Source organism: Canis lupus, chromosome 12 (assembly GCF_003254725.2).
Source record: "Canis lupus dingo isolate Sandy chromosome 12, ASM325472v2, whole genome shotgun sequence".
NCBI lineage: Eukaryota > Metazoa > Chordata > Mammalia > Carnivora > Canidae > Canis > Canis lupus.
In genome coordinates this window covers 13380033-13406258 of record NC_064254.1, presented here as the reverse complement: position 1 = coordinate 13406258, position 26226 = coordinate 13380033, and the positions used below count along the sequence as shown (strand labels likewise).

The 26226-nt window shown below is 36.4% G+C and overlaps 1 protein-coding gene and 1 long non-coding RNA gene across 15 annotated transcripts in view; both read left to right on the top strand.

Annotated features, from left to right (window-relative positions):
- Positions 1 to 26226, top strand: part of SUPT3H (SPT3 homolog, SAGA and STAGA complex component) — a 605022-nt gene that overhangs the window by 405810 nt on the left and 172986 nt on the right. For all 14 annotated transcript variants that reach the window (XR_007401138.1, XR_007401139.1, XR_007401140.1 and 11 more), the window contains one exon: positions 22464 to 22539. Coding sequence is in view for 11 of the 14 variants with exons in the window: in XM_049092126.1 (XP_048948083.1) it covers positions 22464 to 22539 (76 nt within the window). In the remaining 3 variants the exon portion in view is untranslated. The remainder of the gene's footprint in view (positions 1 to 22463; positions 22540 to 26226) is intronic.
- LOC112641674 (uncharacterized) lies at positions 2230 to 12084 on the top strand. Its single transcript, XR_003124757.3, has 3 exons — positions 2230 to 2509; positions 7572 to 7635; positions 11757 to 12084. It is a non-coding gene; the product is annotated as an uncharacterized LOC112641674 (long non-coding RNA).

Below are 26226 nucleotides of genomic sequence, written 5' to 3'. Positions count from 1 at the left end.
ACTGAATTGTGTCCCCTCATAAGTACATATGCTGAAGCCCTCTAATGTGATGGTATTTGGAAATGGGGCCTTTGGGAAATAATGAGGTTTGATGAGGTCATGATGGGATTAATGAACTTAAAAGAAGGGAAGTGGACACCATAAATCTATCATATGAGGGCACAGGAGGCACTTAGCTGTCTGCAAGCCAGGAAGAGAGTCCTTACCAGAATGTGACCCTGTTAGCATCTTAATCTAGGACTTAAAGCCTCCAGAACTGTGAGAAGTAAATTTCTGTGGTTTAAGCCACCAAGAGTACGGTATTTTGTTATAGCAGCCTGAGCAATTCAGACCAAAAGAATAGGGAGCCTGCTTCTCCCTCTGCCTGTTTCTCTCTCTCTCTCTCTCCTCTCTCTCTCTGATAAATAAATTTTTAAAAAATCTTTAAAAGAATACCACTCCTACCCATTCGTTCTCTGTCCATTTCCCCTAGTATATTTTGTTCATGGCACTCAGCATCTTCAGTCTTTCATATATTTGTTTATTGTTGGTCTTCAACCACTAGAACATAAGCTCCAGAAAGCCAAGAGCTTTGTCTGTTTGGTTCACTACAATATCTCCAGGGCACACAATAGCGTATAGTGATAGTAGATGCTCAATAAATATATGATAGGTAAACAAACAAATGAATAATAATTAAATGTTTCCAAATGTATAAGTCATGGACATTCCATCATTTGGAAAGCACCTATGGTTTTACTACTTTTACCCTTAAAGGGTTACACAAGTTGTGTTTATTTGCTTTAAATATCTATTAGCAGCATGCATTAGTCATCAGAGAAGTGTAGCAAATTTGTAACATTTGCATTCTAAACAGAAGAAAACATTCATTTGTCTTCAAGTTCAGTAACACTTTTACTTACTTTGCTTTGGAATTAACCTTTGAGACTTTGGGTGGTATAAAAGACCTTTATGTTCCCTCTGCAACTCAATTCAAAATGTTACAGAGGGGATCCCTGGATGGCTCAGCAGTTTAGTGCCTGCCTTTGGCCCAGGGCACGATCCTGGAGTCCCGGATCGAGTCCCAAGTCAGGCTCCTGGCATGGAGCCTGCTTCTCCCTCTGCCTGTGTCTCTGCCTCTCTCTCTCTCTCTATGTCTATCATAAATAAATAAATAAATCTTTTTTAAAAAATGTTACGGAGATTCTACTATTGGTGCTGCTTTGTTTCATTTTTAATTGGCACAATGAAGACATCCCCCTGTACCAAGTAAGGAGAAACAAATTGCACTGTCCTGACAATGAACACACTGGTGAGTGTGCTACAGTTAATATGGGCTCCTGGGTGGCTCAGTCAGTTAAGCATCTGCCTTTGGCGTAGGTCATGATCCTAGGGTCCTGGGATCAAGTCCTTTGTTGGGCTCCCAGATCAGCAGAGAGTCTACTTCCTCTCCATCTATCCCTCCCTCTGCTTATGCTTTCTCTCTCATGCGCGCTGTCTCCCAAATAAATAAAATCTTAAAAAAAAATTTTTTTAATAAAATAAAAATAAATCTAATTATAAATAAGCATCTCACTATTTCTTTCACATTCCAATTGGTCATTTTGGGCACCCCACATTTTTCCCCTGCTTAATCAAATAGAAACCAAGAGGTCTATTAAAAGTAAGTCTTTCACTGCTATGATAAATATATCTATTACTTTCCAGCTATTTTTGCTGTATACAGTCCAGTTCTCCCATATTAGGAGGGAGAAGCTCAAGCGTTTTTCTTCATTGTTAATGGACCATTCATCAGTAGAAACTAGCTCTCTTCTTTGGATTAGTACTTATGCTTGTTATAGCTTCCCTCTCTTTACTTTCAATCTTTCTTAGCCAGTTGGTTTAAATATAACTGTTATTAACAACATATATAGTGGGATTTTGACTCTTGCCTCAAATTTTTTATTTTTTCTTTACTTTCTTTTAATTAATGAGATTAACTTATTTACTTTTATTGACCTAGCAGATATGTTTTTATCTTATTATTCTGTCTTTTATGCTTTCCCTGCCCATTTACTTTATCTTTTATTTGTAATTTCAGAGTCTCCCTGCATTTAAATCTCTTGTTGTTATTTTTAAATTCTGAGGAAACTTAAACCTATATGTTTCAATTTATCAAAAATTTAAAAATACTAAAATACTAATACTAAAATACTAATTTAAAAAGAAATTAGTATTTTTTCATTTGATGGATATGCTTTGACTACCCACTCGATGCCTACTACTGTACTTGATCTTAGAAATACAGAGTAGTATTCATAATATAGCTATTTCCTTGACAGAATGTTTAGTATACTAGAGAAATAAACGTAAGAGTAATACAGCAGAGTCTTGTAAAGGATTTACTACATGCCAGACACTATTCTAAACTCTAACGTATTATTAGCTCATAATCACAGTCTACCCGTGTGCTAGATTTTATTACTATTCCCACTCTGAAAACAAGGACCCTGAAGTACAGAGATTATGTCTAGGATCACAGTTAAAAAATGTAAGTGCTAGGAAGGAAAATGGGTGTGTGGACTATCTGGAAAAGGAAAGTAATAGAAAAGTAGTGATTTTTATCTAGAAGAAATTCTTTGAGTTTGATTGTATATATTTAGTAGCTGCCATAATTTCAAGGCTGATTAAAGATATTTTGCTTTATTTTTGCTTTTCTTTGGCCATTTCAGGTAATTTCTGAGCAGAATCACATATTTGAAAAGATAATAGATTTATCACGTTTTTTTCCAAATGTGAATCATTGCTATCTTAAATCCACAAATTTTCAAAACCATAGTTGATCAGAGATTTACTAAGTCTTCTTTCAAAACTTTCAAGAACACATGAAGGGCCAAGGAACTGGTTTATTTATATATTGATGTGAAACAGATTGCTTACATCTTAATCATTAGCTGAAAGAGACTTTCTCTAAACAATTTTGGCCAGCAAGGAGTAAAGTAATTTTGAACCTTAGGGAAATTTAAAGAGTAAAGAACATTAAGTGATATGCTATATTGTGTGTTTGTGGAGAAAAAAAATTCAAGAAAAGTATGCTAGGAAGTTGTTATTTTCAGAAATAATGTGAGAAGGTATCAAACACCAACCTGGTGATTTCAGAATTTTGCATGGTATTGGTCCATATGGGCAAGGGATGAAATTCTCTTAATAAATCATGCCCCTTCACATCCCTAGATAAACAGTATAATCAGGATGGATATGGATTAAAGAGCTTTTTTCAGATTACATGGGAATTGGGATGCCTGGGTAGCTCAGAGGTTGAGCATCTGCCTTTGGCTCAGGTCATGATCCCAGGTCTGGGAATTGAGTCCTGCATTGGGCTCCCCGCTCCTCCCTCTGCCTGTATCTCTGCTTCTCTCTCATGAATAAATAAAATATTTTTTCAAAAAATTACATAGGAATTAACCATCATTTAAGATAGTGTTTCTACGAGGAGATGGATTTTTAATTTAAAACAAACTTTTAAGATATGAGTTGGATGATTCTATAATGTAGTTTTAAATGTGAATCTTTACATATTCACAAATTTTCAATGACACAGAACTACTGGTCATCTCTAGAAATTATTTTATCGATCTTATTTTCTCTAAACAGAAAACTACTGGTTTTAGAAACCAGTATTGAACAGAAATCTGGTACCACCATCTGCTTTCTTGTAAGGTTATTTTAGAAGATATTTCCACCTGAGTAAAGGGCTTGATGGTTGTGTTTAAGCCTTTATGTCATGTATGTCCAAGCTACTGACAATGTCCTAATGGTAAATTAATAATGTAGATATAATTCAGTGTGCTATCAAATAAAAGAAATGTTGTTTGCATATAGGAAATAAGTCAGTTTTTTCAGGATGATGAAACGAAGTTGTCATAGGAGTTGTACTTCAACTCTTCTTTCTGTGATTGTACAGACTGTACAAAAATCATGGATTCATGAAGAGACTAGGGAGGACAAATTTATAAAATATTGACTTAAAATTTGTTTGATAAGTGGTTTAAAAAAATAATGAACTCTACAAATAGATAAATTTCTCCTATTGTAAGGATGTGTATCTTCTCTAAGCAACCCAAGAGTAGAAATGTAGCTGGGTTTCAGGAACTATAACTCCAACACCGATGAAATCAATTTTTTCTTCTGTCTTTCTGATCTCAGCTTCTCTATCTAGGCTTCATTTTTTTCTCCCTCCTGAACCACATTTTTTTTTAATGTGGTAGATAACATACTGCCAGCAGGTGCTCCCAGATTACCTTCATCACCCAGAGAGAGACAGATCCAGTTCTCTAGGTTACCAATTTCAAGCTTCAGGAAGTAGCTTCAGATTTACCCAGCTTGTGTTGAGTGTCCAGGTCTGGACCTGGCAGTGTGGCTGGGAGGGGGACCATGCTACACCACTCTAATGAGAAGCCTTGTAGGGTAAACTTGCAGTGATGGGGATAGCAAGAGTATGCAGACGGTGCCTTAGCTGCTTACTGCACCAGACCATTCATCCATTCATGCATTCATCACGTAGAGCATGCCCACAAACACGCTGGCCACCGTTGATATTGAGACCATCAGTGTATTACTTCCAAAATTATTTTCACAATCTAAATCTAGTTTCTTTTTAAAAGCTGCAGAGGATATTACACAGTTATCTGAGACTTAAAGGAAAAGAGCTCACGAAAGAGTAATATAGAAATCCCACTGACGTTCACAGAATGACAAAGACAGAAAGTAAAATATGCTTCAGTCAAGCTTTTCCTCTCAAAAAAAATCCTCACTAAAACTGTAAAACATTTCAACAAAAACATGTCTCCAGATATGTTATTTTAAATACTGCATTACTTAAGCAAATATTTAAATACTGTATTAGTTTCTCTGCATACTTGAATTTAATTCTACCTGTCTGCCAAATATGTTGAAACTCCAAATCCATTTTCATTTGCCAGATCAAATGTTTATTTTGTTTTCCCACATAATATGCTCTTTAAAGTGTCACAAGCATTCTAAATCTGATTTCTTTTTCAAAGCATGGTGGAGTTTTTTTTCCTCTCTTGAGTTTATGGCATAGGATATGCTTCTCTTAAGGAATATGCAAAGGTTTGTTCATATTTCTGCCTGCTGAAGGTACCCCTACCTTTATTGTTGGAAAATAGACCTTAACTTTGTTAAAGAAGTTTAAAATGTATCTCCTAAATTTACCTACATTTTTGAAGCCTCACTATTATTTCCTTATAATCAGAATACCAAAGACTTTTCTTGTACTGGAAAACATCTGATTTTACTTAATAAGTGAATCTGTGTAGACTAGTACAATGAAAAAGTATTGGGCTATGGTAATTTACAAATAACTCACATTATTTGATTATAAAGTTTCTCTTCTGTGCATCTATGTTTATGTGACTCAGTCATTTGAAAATGTGCTCTAATTTTCAAAGAACATTTACATGCCTTGGAATATTACAGTCTCTTACATATTCTTCACTTAAAAAAATTGTTCGCTAATAGCTCTCAGCATATTTCTTACTCTCAAAAGAGATATTCAGCTTCCATATGAGTTGCAGTTGTTTGTACTTTTTGCTAAGTTCATTAGTGTATCTTGTTAGGTTTCTTGTATTAGACCTAATTCACTATAGAAAGGAGCATGTTGAGGGGGAGATTTTGGAAGCCACAATGATAGTGATCTTCCTATCCTTTAACTTCCCAGAAAAAAAAAAAGTACCTGGAATTCTTTTTTCTCTCCATATGTTATGGAAGCGCAGATTCTTAGGAATGCCACAGTATCTCTTCCATTCAGTATCACAGAGCCTCCTGATTTTCTAAATCCAGTGCCCTTCTGTGTGAGAAATGGGAGTCAGGAAAGCACATGCAGAGGGTGACATGGCTGCATCACTGCTGCGGGCAATGTGGTTCACACACACTTTTATGGTTTTAAAATACCTGGCTGTTTCCCAGAAGTTAGGAACCCGTTAGCCTCTCCAAATGGTATTTCTTCTAGATCAGAATCATTGCAAACAGACCAAGACTGTTTTCTATCATGGACTTGGAACAGGTTGTCTGGTCTCTTAAATCTTAGGACCCATGGCTCTGAAATATTTCTAAACATTTTAAGACCTCCCTAAGATACAGGATACACACAGAGCCACAGAACATCAGAGCTCTGTTCAAGAAGAAAAAACTCAGGCACAGAGGAAGCAACTTAGCCTAATGATTCCCTTCCTGTGTTAGAGGCAAAATCAAGACATAAAGTGCAAGTCTTTCCCAGCCCAGGTCAGCATCCTCTTTGCTGGGCACTCCAGCCTTTTTCTGATGATACAGAATGGCCTTCAGGATTATGTAAGAATATTTCACAGTCTTAGATTAGGATTAAAACTCCTTCGTTACTGTTCAGCACTGCTGATTTTGAAGACAGAGAGATTGAAGTGAGATTATATTAATCCTATAAGGTATCCTATCCATTCCTTTTCAGATTGATCTTGAATGGCATTTTGTGTGCTTTTCGTTTATATCATTCTCACCAAAATGAAACAGTGTATAAATAGAGAACCTCTTGAGAAGTTTGCAATATTTGTTTGGTTTTTTTTTTTTTTTTTTTTTTTGCAGTTGTAAGTTTTTCATTAAAAAGCGAAGAAGCTTTTTTTTTTTTTTTTTTTTTAACTATTATGACTTGTCTCTTAAAATTCAGCCTGTGTTTATTTCTCTCCAATGCTGAAGATACTCTCAGTTACTTTCAAATTCCTTGTTCTTGGGATCGCTTCAGCCCTCCCCACCCCAGTCCACTTCAATCATCTTTTCTTTCTTTGATCAAGTTTGAGATTAATAGCTCTTCATTGGCTATATCTGGGATTCCAGTAAAAGGTAAGAAGAGAACAGGTCAAGAGTAATGTCCCCAACTTGCCAGCCAACATTTATGCAGAGTGCATAGACTAAACATGGCAAGGTGTTTAGCCCCCATTGGAGTGAATCATCTGCCAAACCCATTTGCATGTCGCTCACCATCACTCTGAGTGGTTGTGCTGACCCTGACATATGAAGAGATTAAACACAGCCAAATCGACTTCTTCCTAGACTAGAGTATCTCAATCATTTTAGAATTGGCTTAATGTTATTGGTTATTTGTTTGACTTTGTGTTATCCTCTCCTCATCTTCTGAAAATGCTCCATGAAATTAAAAAAAAATACAGATGTATTTTTAAAAATGTTTGTGACTGATGTGATGGGAGACAATCTGTACTCTTAAGCCTTGGCTCTTAGCACTGGTAAAAATCAGGTCTGAAGATCAGTATGCTAGATCTCATACGTGTAATGTCTCATACCTCACTCGCACACCAACATGATAGAGGCAACTGCTTACCACCCCAATATCCATTCTCTTCTCCAAAACTGATTTGGAGCTCGTTATATTGCCAGCAGACACAATACCACATTCCTCTTCTTACCTTGCAGCTAGGTTTGATCATACGACTGAGATATGGCCCGTAAAATGTAAGCATAAATACTCTAACTACCCTGTTAGTTTTCTTTAAAAAGAAGTACATTCTGTTTTTTCTTACCTTCCTACATTCGTTTGCTTTATGCAGATGTAATAGCTGAAGCTTCAGAAGCCATTCTGAATCATGAAGACAAAGCCACAGCCTACACAAGGTTAAATGTCAATTATATCTCAATAAAAGAAAGAAATGACCTTTAGAATTGGAAAGAAAAAAAGCCACAGGGATCCCTGGGTGGCGCAGCGGTTTGGCGCCTGCCTTTGGCCCAGGGCGCGATCCTGGAGACCCGGGATCGAGTCCCACGTCGGGCTCCCGGTGCATGGAGCCTGCTTCTCCCTCTGCCTGTGTCTCTGCCTCTCTCTCTCTCTCTCTCTCTGTGACTATCATAAATAAAAATTTAAAAAAAAATTTTAAAAAAAAGAAAAAAGAAAAAAAGCCACAGCTTAGAAAAAAGAGCAGATGCTGAGGGAGACTGAAGCCCTTGTGATGTCAGCAAGTGGTTATGTCAAATCTGAACTCCTCATCTCCAGAATTCATTTATATGAAGAAAAATAAACTTCTATCTTGCTTAAGCAACTGTAATTCAGAATCAGATTGCATGCAGCCAAAAATATTTTAACTGATAAAACCTGTGAATGAGCCCTCAGTTTGATAAAATAGAGAATAAACTTCTAGAAAGTAATTAGTGTCTTGGGTTAGGTCTGGTCTGGTATAAAAATTGTTTTATTTAAAAGTCATAAATGGAAGGCATTTGACAGTTCCAATCCATTTGGCAACAATCAGACTCTGTTTGCCTGATACTAGTAGAAATTCAGGTTCTTTCATATGTCCAGTTTATGCCAGTGAAATGAACTCATAAGTTGTGAAACTAAATTTCTTCATGCCTCATCATGAGAGCAGATAATTCATAACTGTCTTGTGAATTCATCACTTTTGAGGTGTCATGGAAGATGTAAAAAGGTGGCATATCCTGGCCCTCTAATACAGGCTTCTCTGCAGGCTCTCACTGTCCATTCCAGAGCTTCTCTTTGGACAAAGCTAAGGCCTTTTACATAAGACATTATTTTTTTTTTCCTTTCTTGTTAACTCTTTCTCAGATAATTAAACCCAAATTAAGTCTAATTTTTTTATATCAAAGGAGTATATTGTCATGTGGCTATGATTGCCAAAGAACTATCATACTTACAGGACAAGTGTTAATGTCTCAATGAATTTTATCCTAAGTCTTGTATTATTTAAGGAGTTTTGTCTACCTAGACTTCCCAACACCAAAAGATGAAAGAAATCATTCAGCATTTATTAGGAGATTTCCTGTCTCTTAAATTCCAGAGGAAAATAGGCAAAAGGATTTGAATTTAGATTTTGTTGTTGTTGTTGTTAATCAAAATACTCATCCTGGTATTTAAGCAATTAAAATATTATGCTATAGAAAATAAGTACCATCTGGGCTATGTATTTTTCTACCTTCTGAAGAATACTATGCAAAGAAGGGTATGCAAAGTACCAGGCATGCTTCATTTTACTGTGTTTATGAGATCCCTGATTTGGTAGAGTAGGAATATCACTTAAAATTCGTGTATAAATCATAGTTTATTTCATCATATCATAAATGTACCAGGAAAGCACTAGTATTAAAGAATTCTAAGAGGATGGCTTTTGTGCTACAAAGAATTTTAATGTATTTTAACAAGATCACATTTTCATCATTCATTTCAGTGTTGCCTATGTAGTGTTTTTTTTTTTTAATTCACCAACACGCAGGCAGTCTGGCTATGAAGCCTGTTGCTTCCATGATCATCAGGGTTATTGGACTGCTCTAACCAGCTAATGAAACTCTCTTGTCCCCATTCTCACCTCACCCTGCTCCTCCCTCCGCATATCTTACTCCTTCAAATAGGATGACCTTCCCAGACAGATGAGACAATGCTTATGTCAGAATGTGTCCCCTCTTAAAAGCTACAAACTGACAACACATGCATGTGCATGTACATGCGCACATACACGCGTGTACACATACACACACACACACACACACTGTATTATACATATCCTCAAGTATTTAGCCAGTGTATTTGCTCCTCTGGCATCATTTTCCTAATCAAAGATCTCAGTCATCACAAAAGGTATAGCCTTTATTATAGAATGACAGAAATATTTTTATCTTTTACCCAACTATGGTATGCCTGTCTTTTCTCTGATGCTCTCTTTAGGCTACATGATGTTATAACCAGAGCATTGGCTTTGGGGTCAGACAAATCTTGGCGTTCAAATCACAGTTGCATCCCTTATCTTGCACCAGGGTATCCTTGTTATCCTAGACAAATTAATGTTTCCAAGTCTCAGATTCTTCCACAGGACCTGCCTCTTAGAACTGTTGGAAAGGATTTGTGCTAACAGATGTAATGGACCTAGCTCAGTGCCCAGCACCCACAAGTAGCAGCTGTCTTGATCAACATCTTCTCTATAAAAATGTGCAATATAGCTAAATTTCCAGAAGTGTACATACAAATGAAATTGAGTTTACATACTACCTTTCTTTCATAATGACTACAACTAGAACCCGGGAAAGAGTTTACAGCATATATGAAAGATCAGATTTTTGAGGCTATCGAACACTGACTGCTCCCCTCCAGCACAATGACTATGAAAATGCAGTGTGTTACTTACAGAAGTAATTCTGTAACATTGGTCCACTTAGATCTTATTAAATAATTTTTTCCTGTTAGAATGCATTTCTATATCTTGTCAAAACTGCACATAGTTCAAGTTCTAGAGTTTTAAATTCTATAAAAATTAAGCCAGTTTCTTACTAAAACCACTAAAGAACATTTCAGGTAGACTATCCTAGATTATTGCACATTTTATAGGTATGTAGGATTGTAACATGTATTAGTAATGTCAAGTTGTACCCTTTGAGTAATTTTGCTTAGATTTTCTTAGTTGGATAATCCTGTCTATAATAAGAAAGAAAATTTCATATTTAAATAAGGAGTTTAGTTACGGGAGTCAGTGATTTAGTGAAAAGAACACAGGTTTGCGGTAGGAATCTTTAATCTTTTTAGCAGTATGTCCTGCCTTGATGAAAAGCCCCAGAAACTCTCACCCAAGTACTAACCACCTGACTCTGCTTGGCTCCTCAGATCAGAAGAGCTAAGGAGTTTTGATGGGTGGTGAGGCTGGCTGAAGAGGACACAGAATTCTCTGTGCTAAATTTTGCAAATTTTCTGTAAACTAAAAATATTTCAAAGTAAGTTTTTTTTTTAAAGCCACAGAGAGTCAGCGAGCTTTAGTTTCTTGTCTGTAAAATGGAGACGTCAGTAGCAGCTGATCTTCCTACCTCTCACAGTTGTTGAGAAGACCAACAAGTAAGATAATATACAAGAAACTAAAATATGCTGCTGTCCTGTGCTGTGATTCTTCCTCACTTGACTTTACCAGTTTTACCGCCTCTGAGCCTCCCTTCTGCTGGCTGCCAATGTTGTCCTTTGCTTCTTTAAAGTCTTGTGATTGCTTTAAGGTGAAACACTGCCTCACATCACCAAGTTACTAAAACAATTCTCCTTTCTTCATCTTTCCTCATAATCCATTCCACACCCTCTCTGTGGCATGCCTGGTTTAAGCCTTCTTACTTAAGAACTGGGCCTAATGGCCACTGACATTTAATCAAATAACAGTTAGAATACATTTACTTATGAGTAAAGGCTGATTAAAATTTGGGCACTGACATCTGAGGATGGGAATTTCATCATCAAATATCTTAACAGAAACCATTTTGTTAAATAACCATAATTATAGGTTTTATATTTATGATTCCAGGGGATTTTTGCTGTTCTGCATTCTTTGAAGCCCGAGAGGCTGTCATAGTGTTCAGGCTGCTTGAAATCCAGATTCTGAGTACAACCAGGGCTTCCTCAAGAGCTAAGTCCCTCCAGTACTTTATCTTCGATAGATTCAAAAACAGTTATTTTAAACATGATTTCTGGTCTTGTCTATTTTCTAACTTCAGTAGGTAGACTTTATTTAAAGATAAGAATTGGAAATAAATATTAATTTCCTGAATGTGTAGACATTTCTGCCTATTCCTGTTAAATATTTAGGAATTTTCATGTATAACATTGGAAACAAAAGCAACTTCAGTAGTTACGATTATTACTGTTGTGTTCTCACTAAAGCCATATTTGGTCAAGTCTGCTGCTGGTTTTTTTCAGTGATTAAAACTTGGCATACTCAGGAAATAATTTTCTTCCTTTGTTTTATGTTAACTCATGCTTTCAGCTACATCAGTCTCTGTGGCGGATTTCTATTGATGAACTTGTTCGTTTCTGACTCATGAAAACAACTCAGCCAGTTATGAGAAAAGAAACTTCAGCTGAAAATGATGAAGAGCATTCTCTGTAGGGAATAAACAATTTAATTTGGTTTGTTTTGTTGCTAATCTTAACTCAGATGGTACCCAGTTGTAAAAGCCTATTTTTCCTCTATAATATATTCCCTTGAGAATTTTCCATTGACTGGTGACTTCATTTCTTCACTGGGGCATAATGTAATAGACTTCATTATTCATCTTTTCATCATTTCATCTTTCTTCTTTATGAACTTTTAAAGCATGTGTGATTCAGGTTTACTGTTAAAACATGTTTTTTGATATCTCATTTATATCAAAATTTGTCTACAGCAGTATTTTCCTTCAGTTGAAAATTCCTAAATGAATAATTTGACCATCTTAAGCTAAGTTAATTCTAGTTAAAATACTTAAGGCTTACTCAAGGAAGAGCCAATTTTTTAGATGTAAACTGAAAGATTGAAACTATCAATACAAATTATAGACAGTGAAGCCTTTAAACTGATCATTCTGATCCATCATTGAGCCACATGGTTCAGCTGCTCCTAAGTGTTTCTGATAGCAAACAAGTGGCTTGCGGATGTGGAAGAGGGTTCTGGTGGGAGGCGAAGACAAGATCTATCGCTCAGAAGGGTTGGAAGTAATAGCATGTGTTCTGGTCCTTATTTCAGGAACACTCTTTTGTATGTGCCCAACAGATAAGCCTGTCATTTTTGCAACAGACCATGGTATCAGAACCAAGGAGGAATTTAACTGAAATGATGCAACAAAATTACATTTTTAGAAGATCACTCTGGCTGGCACATGGGGTTTGGTTGTTCCTTCAGTACCATGATCCTCTTGTGAATCTCATGTCTGACATGGCCTCAATTCTGAAACCAGATATAGAAGCCTAATGCTTGTTACTTGAAGGGCAGGCAGCATAGAAGAGCACAGTAGTTTTCAAATTCTGTTCTGCAATTTTTGATGTTTCACTGAGGAATACCTTTCAGAGGAGAAACAAAATCGGAGAACTCTAAATCAGCTTCCTTCACCTCTACCAAAGTGTCTCTACTTTTAGCCATTTTATTTATTAGGGTTCATAATAAAAAAAAAAGAGAGAGAGAGCGCTTTGGAGTAAGACAAACTTGGTTTGAGATTGCAGTAACCTTATTTGTTCAGCAGCCTTAGACAAGTTACTTAACATCTGAGCCATAGATTCTTCATTTTTAAAATAATTGTATCTGCCCCTTGAGATTATTAAAAGAATTAAAAGAGATGATGTAAAGGGTCAACCATGGCACCTGACACATAGTAGTGAGTCAACCAGTGGTCTTCCCCTGCCCCTGAAAGTAGTGGTTCTTAATTGGGTGTCATTTTGCCCTCTAGGGAATATTTGACAATATTTGGAGACCTTTTGGTTTTCACAACCCAGGAAATACTGGTAATACCTACTAGACACTAGATAAAGGTCAGGAATTCACTAAACATCCTACAGTGTACAGGACAGTCCCCACAACACACAATCATTCAGCCCAAAATGTCAGTAGTGCCAAGGCTGAAAAGCCCTGCCTTAGAGGTATTAACTTTTCTACTACAGAATGTAGAATGAATATAAATATATATTGAATTTTGCTGGTGTTTATGAAACACCTACCATGTGTCCAGCTCTTTGAGGATTTAGCAGTGAAAAAAAGAGACATAGTCTCCGCCATTGAGTAGCTTTGCATTCTAGTTGGGAAGAAATGGACAATAAACAAACACATTATTGTGGCAGATGATAATAAGAGTTATGAAGAAAGATGAAGCAGAGTAATAGAGAATACCCTGCGGGAAGCTGCTATTTTATATAAAGTTGATTATAGACAGCTTCTCTGATAAGGTGACCTTTAAACAGAGACCTGAGGAAAGTGAGTGAGCAAGCCACAGTGATGTGGCGTGAAGATAGGACATGGGTGTAGCAAATGCAAAGACTCTGGGTTGGGAATGTGTTTGGCATTTTTGAGAAACATCAGGAAGGCCTATGTGGCTGGGATGTGGAGTAACTAAGGAGGGAGTACTAGGAAATGAGACCGGAGAGGTAATAGGGAATAAGACTGTGTAGAGATTTATAGGCCATTCTGAGAATTTTGACTTTTATTCTATGCGTGATGAGAAACCATTGGAAGTTTTTACCAAAAATGGCATTACCTGATTTTCATCTTTTAAAGGATCACTCTGGCTGTTATGTGATAAATGGACTGGCAGGAGTCGGGAAGGAAGAGTGGAAGCAGGAAGACCCACTAGGAGATTATTGCAGTAATCCACAGTAGAGATGATCACGATGCCTTGAACCAGAGTAGTAGCAGCAAAGGTGGAAGGTGATGAAATGTGGTTTATTCCAGATATATTTTAAAGGTAGAGCTGATGGAACTTGGAATAAATTGATGAAGTAATATAAAATAATTTTTATTTTTACATGCAAAACTAAAATCCTTATAGAAGAAACTTAGATATATAGTAGGAACAAAGGGAGATTATAAGCAGGCACTCCCTTGTTCTGTTAGAGTTCCATCTATCCTTGAAGAGGATAATGAGAGCCATGTTGCACTGACAAGCTTCCTCCTCTGTAGGATTTTATTTTAAAGGTGCCAGACTTTCCCACTATGTAAGTGAAGCCAGGACTGCTTGAGAATTTGATCTTGCTAAATGAAAATTGAAAGGTCTTCAGCTCTAACTCAAGGTTAAAGAGAAAATATGGACTACATTTTGTGCAATAGTGGCTTTGTATGCATATTTTCCAGGCAGTGTTATAAAATTTTATCCTAAATAACCAAAATATTTAACTGTATCCTTCTATATTTGCTAGACTCTAAAGCCATGTCGACTCATCTGGATATTACATAAACCAATGAGAATGTTTAGGAATGTTATTCAGAATACCTAAAGAGCTTACATGTATTAATTTAGTGCATTCACTTTTGGATATGCAGCCAAATAAAAGCCACAAAAAAAGGGGTTACAGCATCCTCAATCAGGAAAATAAAAAAAAGAGGTCAGTCTTCTATTACTTTAAGGAACTAGTTTGGGCAGAAGCTCACATAGCTTTTTTTGTTATTTGCCAACTTAGTTACTACAGAGCATGTTTACAGTTTCAGGGAAACATTAGTAAAAATTAGTGCTAACACTGCATGAGGATTTACAAGTAGACATGGAATTGTGTGGTTGTGTGTACTAGATTACCAGGAAAAAAATTATACTTTTCTTAGAGAGCGCACATTTTTTCCCAGGACAGGAAATAATTTATTGTGTGTAATATTCTCCACTACAAGCTTAGTAAATTCATATTTAAAACATTTTATAGACATTGAACCAATTTTAAATGTGTTATTTAAGTAACAACTATATTTTCCTTAGGTAACCAATTCATGCTCATTCTTGATAGTTTAGAATATATGTATAAAAAAACTTCTACAGTCATATTAATTAATATATCTAAACCCATAGAGTATAGACCCCCCCCAAAAAAAAATTTATATTTTGAAACAACTCTGTTATGAACTACTATCACAAATATCTTTTTGTGTATTTCTCAATCACTGATGCTTTGTACTTGCTGGGAATTACTCACTTATTTTTAGCCCAAAATTCCCTTTAAATCCCTTGAATGTTCTCCTAGAGTCTGTAACTACTTCTTTAGGAAACTTCCCATGATTACTGTAATATATTCTTAATTTCTTGGACACACAAAATTGATGTATTATGACTATCATGCTGGGAGGACAAATTAGCACCAATGAAAAGCTTTATTTTTTAGGCTATGAAATAGAATATATATTATATTTTTATTTAGTTGTATAATTAAGAGACAATCAGGATTGACTTGGCTCCCTAAATAATGCAGTAACATTCTCATTTCTCCCTCTCTTGCTCACACTCTCTCATTGTCTGAGAATAGATAGCCAAACCTATGCTGTTTCTCTGTGATTTTCTGCCTTTTGAGGAGCAGCTTTGATTATCTTTGTGTGTGGACATCTGTTTAATGACCTCCTGTATGTCAAGCAAAGTTAACTCAAGAGGAATTTCTTTACTTTTAAATTCTCTCTTTTTGTAAGGATTTTACTTATTTATTTGAGAGAGAGCATGAGTGTGTGTGCACAAGGAGGGGGAGGAGCAGACTCCCTGCTAGAGAGGAAGCAAGACACAGGGCTCTTTCCCAGGACCCCGAGATCATGACCTGAGCCAAGGCAGCCACTTAACCAACTGAGCCACCCGGGCAACCCTAAGTTCTCTTTATTTATTTATTTTTTTTTAAGATTTTATTCATGAGAGACACAGAGAGAGAGAGGCAGAGACACAGGCAGAGGGAGAAGCAGGCTCCATGCAAGGAGTCTGATGTGGTACTCGATCCCGGGACTCCAGGATCACACCCTGGGCAGAAGGCAGGAGCTAAACTGCTGAACCACCCAGGCATCCCCAAGTTCTCTTTATTTTTAAAAACATTTTTTCTTATTGTAATTCATCTAAGAACAAGTTAAAACATCACTGAAATGTGTAACTGAAAAACTAAAAGCTCCCTGTAATGCTAGCACCAGAGGTAAATACTATTAAAATAGTGTATGTGCTTCTAGAGATTTGCACATGCGTGTGTGTGTTTTAATCATAAATGGGATTAAGATACAAATATTCCAGTTCTCAACTTGCCTTTTTTGGTTAATAATACATGCTCATAGCTACAACCTTTGAAGGGAAACAAAAGTAGAACATATAGAAAAGTACAGGGGTATAATCTATCTAGAAGAACAGATATTTCAGAAGAGAAGTCAGTGTGACCTGGGATCCTCAGAGAAAACTTTCCAGAGGAGGTGGTACCTCTGCTGAAAGGGAAGGAGTTAAATACCGCTGAAAGAGGGGGAGATGGTGAATACAGTCATGGGGGAGGGACATGGCGCAGCAACATGGCAGATGTGACAAAGGGTGACATGAGTAAAGCACAGAAGACGTTAGGTTTTAGTGAGACTAGCTCTTTCCTATATAAAATGAGCCAGATTGTGGCTGCATTTGGAAGCCAAACATTTGAGCTTGAATTTGATGCAGTGATCAGCTGAGAGCCATTTATTTAGGTTTATAAGTTGTGGTACCAAGATGGGTTGGTAGAGTTAAAATATTTGGAAGGAACCAGCTTCAGGATGCCAGGCCCATATTGGTGAGCCTTGCAGTGAGGGGCAAAGGCAAGGAAGATGTACCAGATGGCTTAAGGGAGACTCACTGGACTCTTGGACTCTTGGGTAGGAGAATCCACTAAATTACAAACTGATGGGCAAGCAGAATGAGGACTCAACTGGGTACTTGCAGGTTGACTTGCAACAATCCAGCTAAACCCTTTCACCTTTCTGAACTCCAGCTTCTTTATCTCCAGTGAGTTGGAGGTACGGTTTCTAGATTTCTTTAGCATTCTGTGGTGTTTACTGATCTACTAGTATCATCCTGCAGATGAACCACAACATACATGAATGTGTATAAACATCCCATCATTTACATGTTTTCACATTGCTGAATGCTGCTGCCAACCGATCCATTTGAGGTTTTCAAGTTCAGCAACCAATTCCTATTTAACAAGAGGTAGTTGGTAGATTCCTGTTGGCATTTTGCCTTTTTCATGTAGAAAGAACTTTGCATTTCCATCATGAGACTTCTAAGAGTAATCAAAGTAAGATTTTTTTTTTTTAAATCCAGAGTAGAAGTGAGACAGATAAACTTTCATCTTGGTTTAAAAGTTATGTTCTGTGATTCTGTATTTTTGGAGAAAGATAAATGTCATGTGTCTTGAGAAGCTGCCAAGAGGTATACTAGCACATAGTTTCTCTAACCTTTACGTGTGCTTCAGTGAAAGCATGTGGAGAATTTAAGTGAAACTGTATGCTGCATAAGTAATCCAGCCTCATGCCTCAAAGTGGTATAGACAGGGGCAAATGGTGATTGTCACTACTGGAAGTGGTTTTCCAAGACATAGGCAGTTTCATGTTAATTGAAATGAAACCTTTTCACTGAACATTTACATTAACAAATCTATACTAGGAGTCTGTTGAGTTCAAGGTCTCAAACGAATTATTCTAGGTACTGCATCTGTTGAGATATCTGCTTCCCTGTTTTCATTTAGGTAGGACCCCAGAAGATGAGTTCATCTGGCGTGTAATTCTGCCTTCTGAGTTTGTTTTACAATAACCAGAAAAAGCTGCAACCTCTTGGTCGTGAGATGAATGACTATTAGTAGAACTGTTCTCTCTTACCTTTTTAAAAAGCCATTCCTATGAAATTTTGAAATACTGTTGGGTGCTTGGAAAATCTTGGGAATGGTTCTTCCAAAAGTGATCCTTCCAGGTATGCCCCTGTATGATAATACTTTGTAGTGTCCTAATAGTAGTAAGGTTTAATTTTTTAAAAAGCCTCTGCATACATATCATGTTTTTATGAGTTTTCAAGAGCAGCGTTAGTGCCTAAAGAAAAAAAAAAGAGTGGGTAGGACTGACAGATTAAGCAGAAAACAAATTGGACTTGCAGATACAAGAGCATGACTAATCCAGAGATGACCTTACATTCATCTGGCAGTCTGAGATCAGGAGAACATTGTGTAATTTGAGAATATCCAGCATGAATAAAAGTTATGATTAACCTGCCATGATTATTCAGTGATATACCTCAGAATAGGTCATTCAGGACCCAAGCTTTACTTGCTAGCTTGGCCTCTTTATTAACTATATGTTTCTAAATTTTTTTTTTTTTACTTCTCTAAAATCTCAGTGTCCTCAGCTATAAAATGGAGCTATTAAAACTGTTTCTTTAAAAAAAAAAAAAAAACTGTTTCTTTTAAAGGTTATTGTGCTGCTCTCTGAAAAGAATAGTCATTGTTGCTCTGATCATGCTGTTCTATAAGGCTTATCATTTCCCCCTTGCAACTTTTCCAGAGATTTCCTACAGTACCAGGAATAGAAAAGGACTGTCAGTGCACATTTCAGTGTGGTTTGGAATCGGTGATCTGAATCGTGACAAAAAGGAAAGTAGAATTAGAACAATAGAGAAAATAGGAGCCAGGTTATTTAATAGTTGGCCAATGTCTTGACTTTTCTTTTTTTTATGGGAATTTGTCTTTACTGGGGCCCAGGTAAATCCAAGCTAAGCATTGGCCAACACTCAGCCTGGAAAACCTCAGAAGGAACTGAGGGAAAAGGAAAACATAGTTACCCTCTTTAAAGAACACATAGCCTATGACAGCTATTTACTGCCTTTCTCAATTTTAAGATGATAGTGTACACACTAGAGATAATAAAATCAGATACCGAGTGATTTGGACCCTTTCATAAGGCTGAATCATCTGCAGCATCCTTGACTGCCAGTCGGTGTCTCTGACTTCATTTTGAGCGCCCTTGACCATGCTGTGAATAGTACACGTGCACTGTATTGTGTAATATACAAGGACGTTGGTATTAGTACAATTGCTTCCCAACCTATTTTATATCATGGCACACATAGAAAATGATATTTTTATGCCACACCAAGGTAATTGGACAAGGTCGGTGAGGGCGGGGGGGGAGAGGGTGGGGGGAATATGTTTTCACACCTGTGATGCGTCTGCAGCACACTTGTGCACTATCAGGTACATTCCAGTTGGAACACTTATTACTTAATTATCCCCAGGTTGTGCCTTCTTTGCTGACCCAGGACCTTACTTAATTTTATTTGGTCTTGAACACTTTGAGTACATTAATTACAGTGGCCACATGATACAGTTTAGTAAGGGAATGTATAGACTTTAAGGATTACAAAGAAAAATATTGGAGTGAGAATTTTACTGTAGGTCGAAGACAGCTTCTTATAATGAAAATAGGCTGGCTTGGGAATTGAGAGCCCTGGCCTTCAGTGCTAATGTGATCACGTTTGGCAAATCACTTCTCTCTCTGAACCTCAATTTCCTTGGATAAGGAAATGAAGGGGTTTGAACAAGATGAACTTTAAGTCATTCTCTAACTCTGATATGCTGTGGTTTTAATTTAAAAAAAAAAAAAAGAGAGAGAGCATGCACATGCAGGGGAAGGGCGGAGGGAGAGGGAGAGAGAGAGAAATTTAAGCAGGCTCCACACTCAGCAGGAACCCTACCGGGGGCTGGATCTCACAACCCTGAGAGTCAGACACTCAACTGACTGAGCCACCCAGGTGCCCTGACATGCTGTGGTTTTGTAGTGCCTGTACATCTTTGCTATTAAGTCAACTGCTCTTCATTGAGTGTGTACTCTATGCTGGACACTTGGTCAGTGGCTTTTGGCACATGCCTAAAGCCAGCTTCATGGGGCTCCACTGCTTCAATGCTAGAGGTATTGAAATCAAACTAAGATGCTTGATGAAGAAAAAAATGATAGTGAATTGGGTGTCTGAAAGGAATGAAGCTAACTATAATAATTGAAAGTCCTTCAAGGTATCTTTTACATGTGGTTCAAGATTTCCCATCTAGCTAAATGCCTCACTTGATAAACTGACAACCCTGGCAGCCTGAACCTATTAGGATAAGTTTTCCTAACTTTAATTTCCAGAAATACCTATTCAGATACATCAACCACGTAAGCATGTGTACAGAAACCAAATATTGATTGTCCAACTTGGTGAAAGGAAAGTTAGTGTTAAGACTCCCATTAGGAATTTTCTTTTTCAATATTTATCAGAGTCCTTTCTGTTTAGCATGTGTTGGATGGATAAGGCTACCTCTGCAGAGCACCAGAGAAGACCTATAAGAATGAATAAATTATCAAGGACTAGCCGCATCATGGTGATGATGGTCATTTGCCCTGATTATAGACTAAAATGTTAGCATTTGTTTATTCCACAGAGGTCATTGTTTATTTACCATGTGTCAGAAATTCTAGGAGCTAGAAATTAAAATCTGAGAGCTTCCTGATGCACTCAAACACAGACATTAATGATGCGTTGTTAGCCTTAGAACTTTTTAAAATAAACACATCAGTAACTGATTTGTGTTCAAAATTCTCCCTTACTTCCTATTGTCCATTGGCATACACTTAGTCACGTATCAGATGCACTAAAAAAAAGAACAAAACTAAAATAATGCATCCACATATCAAAAAATACTTCTAAGCAGGGGCTCCTGAGTAGTGCAGTCAGTTAAGTATCTGACTCTTGGTTTCAGCTCAGGTCATGATCTCAGGGTTGTGAGATAGAGCCCTCCATCAGCCTCCATGCTGAGTGGGGAGTCTGCTTGGAATTCTCTCTCTCCCTCTCCTTCTCCCCTTCTCCCCTAAAATAAATAAATAATTTTTTTAAAAAAAAGTACTTCTAAGTATATAAAAATTCACCCAATAATATACTCGTAAGAAACACGATGTTTCAGATATATGCACAAAAGGATCCTTATGCACATATATGCATGTGTTACATAATTTGCATATGTGTGTGATACTTACTAATGCATGTTCAAAAAGGATATTTGAGCCTAGAGGGTAAATAAAGAAGTATGGGTTTATGTCAACACATATGCATGTTTGTGTGTATGGAGTGAGGAGGAGATTAGGAAGGAAAGAAGAAGCAATGGAGTAGAAGAAGAGAAGCAAGGGAAAAAATAGTCAGTGGTCTTAGAAGGAACCGCAGAGTTAGTAAATTTTACCTTAACTCCCACCACCCCATCTATCTTTCTTACATTGAGCAGCAGCTAGTGTACCATTACTCATTCCATCAACAGAGGTATCATCGGAATTAAGCTGACCACTACCCAAATCAAACAAATGAAGAAAGAATAATTTCAGTTTAAAAAAATATAAAAATAACCAGACGTTAGAAGTGGTACTTATGTACTCCAACTGTGATAAAGAAAACTTACTGAAAGTCCTTCCAAAGCAGAAAAAAAATTAAAATCTCAGGGAATTTTTTCCTTTACTGGCCAGAATCTCATTCCAAGAAGTACCAGCCTGTCTCATTTCAAAATGCTTCCCTTGCCAAGGAAGCGGAAGCGGTCATATTCTTTCCCACCGAACTATGGGTGAATTATAATTATCCTACCTCTTGTGGGACAATGAAGCAGCAAACATCTGCTATACTGAATCAAAAACCCACGAATGAAACTGTACCAAACTGTGAATCATACCTGGACTCAGATTAAAGGTTTTGTGTTGTGTTTACCTTTTTCTTTATTTTCTTTGCAATTTAAAATATGGATTTGTTAGCTCTGGCTCCATGTTCTGAGGGAAAATATATGTATTCCATTCATTGACTCCAATTTTAACACTGAAAATCCTCAGCTTTAAGGCTACACATGGGCAATAATGATTAACAGGTTTTCTGTTTGTTGTTATGACCTCAAAGTTTTTCTTTAAAAGGATGATACAATTGAGAAAATTTAAAAGTACACAATATAAGACATAAAATCCTTTAGCTTTTTCAATATAATGACAATAACAGAGGAGAAGAAAATGGCATTTTAAACTTTACTTCCAAAAACACAAGCTTCAAAACTACTGTAACTTATCATAATTTTAAGTATCATGATATTTACGGTAGTATAACACTGTTTATTTAAAGGCAGGAAGGAAAATGGAATTTCAATTCTATATTTTAGCCAAGAAGACATATATAATGGTCTACTTGCTCTGAAAGATTGTTTGTGTGTCTTTATCTGTTAGAGAGCAGAAAGACAGACTCGAATTATGGATTCAGCTCAATATGCAGAATTCTGTGAAAGTCGACAATTAAGTTTCTGTAAGTAAATGTTTAATTTTGCTTCATTATATCTTTAAGAGATCATGTGTTACAGATATACTATACTATGACACAATCTCCATTCCTTAGAAACTGGTGAATTTAATATATGCATAGTTATAACTGTTATAGAAACAGCCCCTGCATTGTAGGGGACTCTATAAAAGATTTTACCCCATTCACTGTTTTGTAATTAGTCTAAAGAGGTTTTAAAGGGTTTTAAAGCAATACACAGAGGCCCATGTTAATTATTCACTTTACTTTTGGTCCAAAAAAATCCATTTTCTTTAACATTCTCATTTTAATTTATTTTCCAGTTTCTTCATCTTGTTTACACTACTATTGCTAATTGTACTTGGCCCATAATGGACTCTAGTTGTACAGTCAGGACATTCAAAAGCCCCTAATATTAATAAATACCAAGCATTCCGTTTATTTATGCATACTCATATGACCACAAAGAAAAGTACCAATAGTCTCTTCCATTTTTGTCTGTAACCTCCTACTGTGACAAGCATTCAGTGTTATCCAAATCCTTTAGTCTATGCTCTTGTAACACTGGTAACCTAGTGATAAAATTAGTACTGTCCCATCACTGCACACAGGCTTACTAAAAGTACAGGCTCATGATAAATAGTGGGCTCAATTGTGTAGCAGACATCTTTACCGCAACAGTTCAGTGATGACTAAGCCTCTCAGGGGAAAGGTCAAAGAGTAAGTGTGATGAAAAGTCCAGTAAAAATCTGACGGAGAAACACATGACCCTGGTCTGAGGAATTATAGACACAATGGTGTCTTTAAATGGAAAAACTGTCCTGTGGTCATAATAACAATGTATTTGATTTGGAAAACAGAAAATGAGAGCTTCATTATAGATCATAAAGTGCAAATAAATGACACATTTCAAATAGTGCCCCATGTAAATGTCAGTAAAATATAGGAAAACATGTTTTGGAAGCTTTTTTTCCTAACTAAATATACTTTGCAGTCTGACTAACAATTTGGCATCATACATCTGTGAAGCATTAAGTAAATGACACTTCAGATCATGGCAATTTCAGCAAATGAGAGGTTTTTGTATTGTAATTTTTAGGTTTAAAAATGGCATTCAAGTCTTTTATAAGTATAAATCTCCAGTTTATGAAGTAACATTTAGTGTTATTGAACTATTTTTTAAAATCATATTTTAAATTTAATTCACTTAAAGGAACAGAAGTGCTATTTCACACTAAAACATATAGCCACTGACATGTCCTTATACATCTTGTGTTTGAAAGTCACATTTGTTTAGAACTCAATAATAAAGTATAATAAATTAAAAATGAATGCTTTCCCTTTCTATAGAAAATAGTTGTGGTTTAAGCAGTATATTCTTACTTTTTTTAAAGAAGAGGGATTTGGGCATTTAAAAATATTTCTTTGTATGATGCCCACAGGTGCTTCATTATGAAACCCTAGTGGAAGAATCTGTTTTATATGCCAAAATACGGTGGCTGGGAATGCTTAATCCAAGTGGGTCAGCAAATTCAGAACTAATAACCCACACTGGTCAGAACGTTAGGCTCTTTTCATTTCTCCCCTTCTGATAAATTACCAGGATATAGGAATTGTGATTCAGCTGTATGTGTCTTCTTAAATATTTGATCATAGCATTCACTGATTGGGACTACTGGTGCATTTTAAAAGTTACAGGTCTATGACTTTTATAGACTGAAGGTAAGTTGCAGAATTGGAATACTGATCAAATTCACCAGTCTTGTTTTTATAATTATGTAAGTTAGATAGTCATTTCCCATAAAGTCTCTTAAAATCTGATATTCATATTAATTCACAAAGCTTAAATTTAGTTATAAATTGGTAAATCTTTTTCCAAGCCTTTCAGTCTTTTGTTTTGTATGTGGATTTTGTAAACAAATATATAGATTTTCTTTTTAGTCAATCTGAGAGTCTTTGTGTATTTTAATTGAAGATTTTAATTAATGTGTGTTTAATTACTTCAATTTACAATTTTATTACAATACATTGAGTTTATATATGCTGTCTTTGTATTTTAAATTTACTGTACTGGTTTTTTTTTGCTTTTCCTCCTCCTTTTCATTATTCTGTTGGATTAATTGGATTTTCTTCATTCCATTTTTCCTCAACCAGTTTGTGTAGTGTATATTCTATTTCTATTATTTAGTTGCTATCCTTAATTTTTTTAATATTCGTGCTTGACTTAATTTTTTAAAGTTGGTAATCAGTAAACATGCCTTGTCAGCCTAATTTTGTTTTTCTTAAGGCTCTTTAAGTGCTTAAAGTACTCATTTTTGTCTTAAAAATGCTTTATTTTGCCCTCATATTTAAATGGTAGTTTAGTTGGGTAGGAAATTGTGGGCTAGTAGTTATTTGTTAAAACAGGATACCATTGTTTTTTAGCCTCTGTTGTTAGTAAGAAGTCTCTATCTGCTTGTCCTATGGAGAAACTAAGAGAATGAAGATATAATCCCCAAGGCCCTCTGGTGTATGGGAAAATGAACAGGCTGGCAGTCGATGACTGATCAATAAATATGTACAGAAGGAAAGAAAGAAGGAATTTCTTATAAAAGACTCCAGGGAAAACCATGTCCTCTGAGAAAGACTATTTGTAATTAATCCAAAATAGCAGTAATTATGAAGAGATTGAAGTTACTGAAGAATTTCTTCAGAGTGGAATAAGCATTACAGAGAGCCCTAAGAGAAAGATCAGGAATCGAAAGACTGGTGAGAGGAATGAGGTAGAAATAGTGAGATAGTATGCAGGGATGTGAAAATGGGAAAATATTGAGAAAAACTTAGATTTTACTGGTGATCCACAATGAGAAAGAAAAAAAGTGTATGAGAATTAACTAACCTTAAACATCCTATATAAAGTTATTATATAAAGTTGTTTTAATTCCAGCACAAGCTGAAAAACCAGGTAGTGTCAAAAGGCTGATAATCTTAGGAACTTCTGGCCTTTGTTAAGGATGATATTTAAATTGTTGATCAATTTCCACGATACCCTTACTCCTGATATATTGAGAAGAATGGTAAAGGTGAAGGAACTCATTCATGCATTCTGGTGCCCCCTACCTCTTGATGGAAACAAACTGTTATGACTAGGGGTATCTGTACCTGTCTTACTAGAACCAGCAATACTGTAGGAAGGTCTGTTTCTGAAGCAGCCCTTCTCCAGGTGTGACAGGGAATTATTTCAGGGACTGTTCACCTGTTGCTGGAATAGAAGTAACCGACAGTGGTTTTATGGGACTCTCTGTGTACCTTTTATGCTACAGAAAACTTGACATCCTACCTTTTTATTTATTTTTATTTTTTTAAAGATTTTATTTATTCATGAGAGACAGAGAGACACAGAGAGAGAGAGAGGCAGAGACACAGGCAGAGGGAGAAGCAGGCTCCATGCAGGGAGCCCAACACGGGACTCGATCCCGGGTCTCCAGGATCACGCCCTGAGCTGAAGGCAGGCGCCAAACCGCTGAGCCACCCAGGTTGCCCGACACCCTACCTTTTTTATTAAAGAAGAATCTGTCATTTGTTCCTTTTTTTTCTAGAAATATTTGTTGTGAGACTACTGATGCCCTTCACCTTTACCACTCTTCTCAGTATATCAAGAGTATATTGCATGAAGTATGTAGGTGCTGGGGGATACAGTGGTAGACACATGAT